This window comes from Phanerochaete carnosa, assembly GCF_000300595.1.
Source record: "Phanerochaete carnosa HHB-10118-sp unplaced genomic scaffold PHACAscaffold_3, whole genome shotgun sequence".
In the NCBI taxonomy this organism is placed as follows: domain Eukaryota; kingdom Fungi; phylum Basidiomycota; class Agaricomycetes; order Polyporales; family Phanerochaetaceae; genus Phanerochaete; species Phanerochaete carnosa.
The window spans coordinates 3,472,669-3,480,740 of record NW_006767630.1 but is presented as its reverse complement, the minus strand read 5'-3'; the positions used below and the strand labels follow the sequence as shown (position 1 = coordinate 3,480,740).

At 58.4% G+C, this 8,072-nt stretch overlaps 2 protein-coding genes and 1 non-coding gene across 3 annotated transcripts; 2 read left to right on the top strand and 1 right to left on the bottom strand.

Annotated features, from left to right (window-relative positions):
- Positions 1-408: 408 nt before the first annotated feature.
- Positions 409-4,225, top strand: PHACADRAFT_117592 (uncharacterized protein; the record flags this gene model as incomplete). The annotated part of the gene is made up of 6 exons (XM_007393793.1): positions 409-667; positions 717-967; positions 1,028-1,367; positions 1,426-1,562; positions 1,615-1,907; positions 1,963-4,225. The coding sequence occupies 6 exons, from the start codon at positions 409-411 to the stop codon at positions 2,561-2,563; spliced, it is 1,881 nt and encodes a 626-aa protein (XP_007393855.1). The 3' UTR covers positions 2,564-4,225.
- A 250-nt stretch (positions 4,226-4,475) lies between these two features.
- Positions 4,476-6,336, bottom strand: PHACADRAFT_252962 (uncharacterized protein). The gene has a single exon (XM_007393792.1). It carries the CDS (start codon positions 5,735-5,737, stop codon positions 4,664-4,666), a length of 1,074 nt encoding a protein of 357 aa, XP_007393854.1. The 5' UTR covers positions 5,738-6,336; the 3' UTR covers positions 4,476-4,663.
- A 1,021-nt stretch (positions 6,337-7,357) lies between these two features.
- On the top strand, positions 7,358-7,435 carry PHACADRAFT_t41. The gene has a single exon. It is a non-coding gene; the product is annotated as a tRNA-Val (tRNA).
- The last annotated feature ends 637 nt before the right edge of the window (positions 7,436-8,072 follow it).

The window sequence follows — 8,072 nt, the reverse complement described above, 5'->3', positions numbered from 1 at the left end:
TACCTTAGCGGACGACTTCTCCGGCGACGGGACGGGACGTTGGGCTTGTTCGAATCGTAGGGGATTGGCAGAGCTCGGCTTGAATGCTTTCGCCTTCTTTCCATTCTCAGCAGACTGCGCCGGCACCGGCTAGGGGAGTGCTATTGCTTGCCCTTCGGTGACGTTCTAGACGCTCTGACGTGCTTCCGACAATGGACGGCCTGCACCATATCCCCCGGCCTCCTTGACGGTGTCTTCCTCGGCGCCGAGGCCCTCGCAGGCTTCCCGTCCCTGCAGACTCTCCCGCACACGGCGACACTGGGCCACCACGGCGTCAACGTGCACGGCTCCGAGAGCCGCAACAAGTCTATGATCGTGCACATCCAAAATGTCCATGAGAACCGCAAGGTGATGGACATCGCACAAGAGATGATCGGCCAGCGCATTTTCGTCGGCTGGCCGTTCCTGCAGGAAGGCATGGTCTCCGCCGTTTCTGACTCGCTGTTCAAGTATGAGAAGATCGTGGTCGTCCCGGGCAATCCACCGAAGGTCGTGTCAAACCCGCACGCGCAGCAGGGCCTTAGTCTCTGGAAGTCGAAGGCGGAGAAGATCGAATACTTTTACTCAAAGCGCTGTGGTGTCATCACTGGTGACATTGATGTCCTTGTCCACGTCCGGCCGCTCAAAGGTGAGAGTTGTGACAATAAGGGTCAACAGTTTGACTGATAGTGATGCAGGTCTGAAGCGCTTGGAATCCGGAGCGTTTGTCAAGGACTACGAGGGTCCTGACAAGGAGACCGAGCAGGCAGCACAGATGGCCGTATCTGAAGTTGCCAGTGAGGACGCTCGTTTCATGGAGAAAGAGGCTCCTCCGCTGTCAGAGGAGTTCCCGAACGGCAGCAAGGTCTTCTTCCTCGGCGAACACGCTTACGGCGTCGCCGCGCAAGTCTTCGAAACGACGAAGGACACGCTGTCTATTGTTCTTGCCGTAAGTGCCTTGTTCCTGAAGTGCGCGGTCCGGGCTGATCTTCGCGTTCGCGTTCGGTAGTTCTTCCCGTCGGAGAAGGCGGACAACGACAGGTTCAAGGATATCGTTAATAAGCGCACGTCGCAGCAGTACTTCCCGTCCTTCAAAGTAGCCAACATGGTTGGCCTCTCTGGCCTTTCTGTGGCCAGAATCACTTCGAACTTCATGGTCATCATGACCGACGGGCAGAAGCACAACCTCGGTCTCGGTCTTAAGTTCGAAGCCAAGGGTTTGAAGGTCATTGACTATTCTCGTAAAGATGGCCGCCATTGGGAGTTCAGTGAGAAAGCGGTCGACCTCCTTCATGAGTACAAGGGACGGTGGCCGGAAGTGATGGCTGTGTTGAGGAGGCCGGGAGATGGTGAGTTACTGTTCCAGCGGAAGGCTCATCAGATGTTCATATCATCTCCGTCTTGCAGCAATGGTGACATCCGCTGATGTGTTCCCCAACGCGGATAACCCCGACGCTAACGTCAGGGAAGTCCAAGCGTGGCTCAAGTCGAAGAGCGTCCGGAACTTTGAGCCTGTCTCGTTGTTCTGCGACCAGCTGAAGAAGGTACGTAACTCACCGGTTTCCTTTGTCATCTTTGCTGACAATACACCCGCAGGAAACTGTGAAGGAGATCGAGGCCTTCGCCGATAGCTGTACTACCAAGCAATCCAGAGATGCGATCAAAAAGGCTATCGTTAAGGGTATCCCTCGCCAAGCTGTTCTCAAGCCCGCGCATGCAGTCTACCGCTTGCAGAACCAGCATTTCGCTCTTGGCGACCGTGTCACTATGGTGCAGGATTCTGGAGGCGTTCCGCTTTCAGTCAAGGGTGTTATCATCGGTATGAATGCAAAGTCTATGGACGTCGTTTGGGACGTTCCATTCATGTCAGGCACCACCTTGGGCGACAGGTACGTCACTCGGTATTTTCCGTAGCAACACTCTTCTCATTCGCCTATTGTTCAGGTGCTCACAATACCGTGGATCAACCGTGGAGTTCACTTCGTGCCTCAACCTGACAAACTCGCAATTCATTGCATCAACAAACCCGAAGGCACCAGCTCAACAAAAGCCGACCTCGCCCTTCAACCCAAGGTTCGGGCCGCACCCAGTGGTTCAGCCCGCCCCAGGACAACAAGCCGCTTCTGGATACCGACCGGGTCCCCAGGTATCGATAATGGCCAATCCCAACAGAGGTCGTGCCGCGCATACCAACGGCCGCGGTAACCACTGGAACGGTCGTGCAAATGGTGATCATCAACAAGTGGCGCCACTAGCAGCAAACGACTCTGCATCTCGTAACGGCCATGCTCCAACCAGCCCACGCGCCGCGAAGCATCATGATACTCACCGAGGCCGAGGTGGCGCTGTGCCACACATCATGACGAGGGACGGCGCGCCGGCCGCACAGCGCAACGGCGCTCCGGCGCCACCACGCGGAGGGTTCATGGGCCGCCGTGGCCGCGGCAGTTTCCACGCAGACGACGTCGACAGAGACAGGGGACGCGGCGGTAGGGGATTCAGAGGTCGAGGAAGAGGCCACCACGCCTCACCGGTAGACGCATAACTACATGTATACTACGGCACATCATATTCTGGGCTCCCACAGGATACCCGCTCATGTTGTAGTCTATCCATCTCATGTCTGTAACTTAGTCATGTCTGTGATGCTCTCGCATTTGCTTTGGTCCAGGTTGCATTCTGCAGCTTTGTATAATGTACACATATTCTGGGCATATCTTCACCACCACACGTTGCCACTCATCAGTCTGCGTCCCGTTCGGACGACCCTCGCACTCGTCACGCCGCCGTCCTTGTCGAACGACGCTCCGACCTCGACCGTGCCGCCCGGGTGTCTGATGGTGACCAGCCCACTGCCAGCAGCCGTGCCCCTCCGCCTCTGGCGGGTCGCCCGGACGATGTCCGACGCGAGCGTCCCCTCGACCCCGCTCGCGGCGCCTAGGCACAGGCCGACTGTCATCGGCACCGCCTTGTGCACGACCCCCATCGAGAACGCGTGCACGACGACGTCGGCGTCTTCGCCTCCGGTGGCGGGCGCGCTCAGGGCCGCGACCTTGGGCTGGGCTTGCGCGGTCGGGTCCAAGCCCATGAGGATCGCGCCTTGCCGCCGTATGTGCTCCATGACGACGCGGACGTCGTCTGCGCCGTAGTCGATGGCCTGTTCGGTGGGTAGACGGAGGGCGCGGCGCAGGTCATCCTGCGACACGAAGACTGTCGGGTTCGTCGCGTCGACGAGGGACACCTGCACAGGCGCTGCGACGCCGTCGGGAATGGACACGTCGATGCGATTGGTGGGTGAGCCGGAGGGGAGGAGCTTCCCCGTGCGAGCTCCGGCCGGATCGACGAAGTCGAGGATGATCTGAGATGCCTTGCCCGGCACACCAGCCACTGTTGCTTGCTGGATGTCGAGCACGGGAGTGACAGCCCCATCGGAGTCAGCGACCGCCCGGACGGGAAACGTCGTATCGATGATCTTGTTCGTGTTCACATTCAGCGACCGCACAGTGGCGAGTCCACTGCTCATGTCGAGGTTCAGGATCCCCGTAGCAGGCCCCTCGGACGTGTTGCCTGTGCTGCAGATCTGCGCGTCGAGGGCGAACACGCCGATCATGCTGGACAGGTTCCCGCAGTTCCCCGACAGGTCGAGGACAGCGTCGCGGATGCCGACCTGCACGAACGTGTACACGCAGTCGATCCGCTGCGCCCTCTGCTCCGCCGTCGGCGGCCCGACGACGCAGACCTTGGAGAGACTCGACACGCCGCCGCCCATGCCGTTGAGCTGCCGGCCGTGCTCGGGGTCGGGCGAGCCCATGAGCCCCAGAAGCACGGGCTCCCACTCTTTGGGGTCCGGAGGCAGGTGCTCCTGGGAGATGAAGACGCCCTTGGACGTCCCGCCGCGCAGGTACGATGCGGGCAGCGGATTTGCGACCTGGTCCCGGTGCACAGCCGTCCGTAGCATCCTGTGCCCCGCAAGAGGTCTGACAGAACTCGGGCCCGCTGCTGGCGTGCGGCGCATCAAGAGGCTCAGCATAACAGCGACCTATCTCTGATAGAGTCCAATCCCGTGGAGCTACGTTGCCTCGTGTTACACACCAGTGGATCGTGAGCGGATGCGGGGGATTTGCAAAGTCTCCGACTCCGCTCGGTCGGTGTCGTTGGCAACTGCCTGCGGAGATTGACGCCTGCCAGCGAGGCCGGACTTGGGCATTGATATTTACGGCAGATACATTATTCGTTGGATTAATCGTTGTGGACTCACATGCGCATCTATCTACGTATACGTATACCTAGGGATTAACAACTTTGAGTTAACGTTACATAACGAGACGGCTGCAGATCACTGTGTTTGAAAGCTCGACAAAGCAGCTAAACCACAAACTGGCGGTTGCAATGTTGCCATGTCCGGCGCGTGCCGCCGCGTCTCCGACACGACAATGACACAAGGTTCGGCCGCCAGCCTGCGGCAACCTGTGGCGCATGCCGCCCTCTTTTGTCTCGAACCAAGAAAGCAGAGCGTCCAGGAATTAGATTGCATGAAAATTCGAAGGTATTCACATGTGCAAGGGAGACGACAAGAGCCCGCGTGCATAAGGCCTGGCCAGATATAACGAGTAAAACCATACTTGAAGCATACACCCCTTTTTTGTCATACTTTGCTAATCGATTTTCTCCACAGCGGCGCGAGGGCCTGCCACCAGTCGCCGCCGCCGTCGATCTCCTTGCTGTACCGCTTCTGGAACTCGATGTGGTTCGCGTCGTCGCTGTGCAGGACGTGCCGCTTGACGGCGTCCGCGCGCGAGAGGCTCTTGGCGCACACTGGGCAGCGATACTTGCCGTCGTGCGCGCCGTGGATGTTCTCCCGGTGGCGCACCATGTCCGCCTGCCGCGTGAAGCGCTGCCCGCACTTGGGCACGCCGTTCCCCGACGAGAACTCGCAGACGATGCGCCCGCCGCGCGAGTGCCGCTTGTTCTGGGGCTTGCGCCGGTGCGGCCCCGGCGCCGTGCCGCTCTCGATGAACGTGTACTGCTGCGCGATCGCGCCCTTCTGCGCGCCCGAGACGCGGCGTCGCAGCGGCGCGCCACGTTTCCGCGACAGAGGCTGGTCGTCCTCGGACTGGGCCTCGTACTCGGGGGCTTCGTCCTCTTCTTCCTCTTCTTCCTCTTCCTCCTCGCCGAAAAGGCTGGCCCTCATGTGTGCCGTCGTCGTAGACGTCGACGACAGGTGCGAGTCGTGGTCGGAGTGGTCCTGGGGGACGCGTGCAGGCGCGGACAGAGACGGGCGGGTCGTCCATGTCGGCTGCGGCGAGTGTGTGGCGCGTGCCTTCTGGGTATCGGCGAGGTTGTTGAATTTATTCGCGGCAGCACTCGCAAGAAGGTCGAGAGGACTCTGGTGCCCCGGCTGTGGCTTGCTGTTGGGTTGGGCGACGGTGAGCGACGAGGCGTGGTGACGGCAGTCGTCGTGCGACGTTGCATATTGACCGCGAAGGTGAGAGACGTGGAGGAACTGTACAGGGCCATGGAGCATGTTGCCGTTCGTCTCCGGTGGCTGGGAAGGCGACTTGCTGACGTGGAGCCGTGGCAGCTCTGGTACTCGGTCTCGGGTCTTGTCTTCGTCCATGTCTGGCTTGCGGTCAGAGCTAGGATGACGCATGCTTACACTAGGCTCCTCGTCCAACGCGAGCTGATCCACCTCTTCACCCAGCTTCCCGTCCACGTCCATCGAGTCATCCGCCCCACCTTGCCTTTTGGATTCAGCCGGACTCTGCGGCGGCGACAGCAATGTGTTCGAGTTCTGGTTAGATCCATGAGAAGGCTGCTGCAGTTTTTGATAAAGTTCAAGCTGTTGTGAGATCTTGACCTCAGCTGCGGCCACCCTAACGTTGAGGGCCTGGAGGCGCGCGAGCGTCTCGTCACGCTCAGCTTGGAGGGCGTTGCGGATGTCTCGCAGGCTCTGGATGCTTTCGTTGAGGTCTTGAGTGGAGACTGTATTAGTGAGACTGACGCTTTTGGCAGCCAGCCATGGAGACGAGTTGGTGACCGTACTGAGGGATGTGACCGTGCTGAGGGAGGGGTGGCGTGGCGCGGAGGCGAAGGGTCCCGGAGATCTGGCACCGGAAGCGGGGCTCGGAGCGTTCCGGGAAGGGACGTCCCACTGTGCTTGTCGAAGGGTGAGGTCGAGTTGTGGGCGTATGTCGCAGGTTACTTCGTCTTCGTCTTCGTCGTTGTTGTTCGTCATCAGCGGGGGCGAGGGCTTGTTCGGTGGCGGACTCGTTGGGCAGGGTGATTTGGCCATCTCTGGGTCGGTTGCCACCTGTGATCAGTGACGCCGTGGCGATGTTGGGGAGCACTCACCTGGTGATGATGGCTTCGATGGCGGGCGGGGGCTGGCTGGTTGCTGCTCCCCTTGGGGGCTTGGTGCATTCGACATGGCGGGGCAGTGGATGTCGGGCGGGGAAAGATGATGCTAGATGTGGCGCAATGCGCTCCGGGGGTTAATATTCTTGCTGGGAGCCGAAGAGAGGACCAGACGGCACATATGAGGTAGGCTTTCGCGCGGGTGGGGATATTTGTAGGGCTAGTCTGCAGCGTGCATCTGTCATTGGTCGTCCCCATCATTGTTCCGCAGAGACTCTCACCGCTGATACCTCTATCGATCATCAGCAGGTCGGTGGCGAACTTCCAGAACAAGGCTGCGTATGTGGCGGCTATTGGTCGAGCCTGTGGCGTGGCGATGAGTCGGGGACATCAGTCCATTGTCCTCGACGGCAGAGGTTCCCCACTCACAACGCTCCCCTACGCGACCCGGACGCCTCCTCCTCGACGCTGTCTCAATGATGGATAAACAAGGATCTCCAGGTGGAGGAAGGGGTGAGAGTTGGATTCGGCGGCGGTCCGTGGAAAAGTCCGAAATTACGAGAGGATAAGCTGCGGAAAATTATTTGCCTTTAAGCTCCCAAAGTAAGGAGCCGTTGTTTTACAGACAGGCACTGCCCGAAGTTCCACTTTTATTCCCTCCTTTCCTACATCACGTGGATGTTTCATCCCCTTGAATGAGGCCCGCAGAGAGCCATGTGCATAGCCATACCATTTCTACAGGATTTTCATGATAACTCGGGCGTGATGGGACTTATCAGGCCCGTCGCCGCTTCGAACAATTGTCAAAAGCGTTGAGCGCCACAAGCCGTTGCCACAGCGTCTGTCCGGCCTCCAAAGCGCATGGCTCCTAGATCCAGATCTTGATCGGGCACAGAGCGCAAGCGTCGTCTCCAAAATCGGATGCTCCTTTGTTGGGGAGTTAAAGTGACACTATCATAGAAACAAACCCGTCCACTTTACTGTGGAGTCCGTGGTGTAGTGGTTATCACGCTCGTCTCACAGAGTGCACGAGCGGTCGCCGGTTCGATCCCGGCCGGACTCATATTTTGTTTTTGTACATCTTTCTCGAGTCTTGAACTAAGGCTCCAACCGTTTTGTTTGTTTACTGTGTATAAACGTTTATTACCGTTTACTGTTTCCGTTTGTTTACACGGAGCCTTGTAAACTTGCTGTAAACGTTTATACACAGTAAACACACAGTTTTCTCATGTAATATGTGATGGTCTCTGAGTCTCATATGTCTTTATTTTACTAACAGAGATGGCCGGTTTATGGCAAGCTGCGGCGCACGCTCTACCGCCCGACAGCTGGACGGTACGACAGCGCTAAGCGCCAGAGGCCGCCGCGCCGCCGCGACCGCGTGTACAGCGTCGGGATGTGGGTTGCTAGGGCGCAAACTCATCGATAACACTCCAGATATCAAGATAAGCAAGCGTGATAATAAAATATATTTATCCCGCAAGATTTACAGCCTGGGGGTTCATGCTGGCATGCTAAGACATCGGACCTGTCTTTTTGAGCCCTTGAACACCCACGTCGTGCTCCACCACGCTGCGCCCCTTCTCACCTATGAGCCCTCCAACACTTGAAGATATTCGCAAGCTCGTTCAAGAGCTCACGGACCTTGCACCAGCATTGCCAGAGTCAGTCCCTCTGCAAAAAAACCGACAGAATCAGCA

What these genes read in the sequence shown, in the direction of transcription:
- PHACADRAFT_252962 (XM_007393792.1), bottom strand. Translation starts at nt 5,737, where the DNA reads ATGGACGTGGACGGGAAGCTGGGTGAAGAGGTGGATCAGCTCGCGTTG.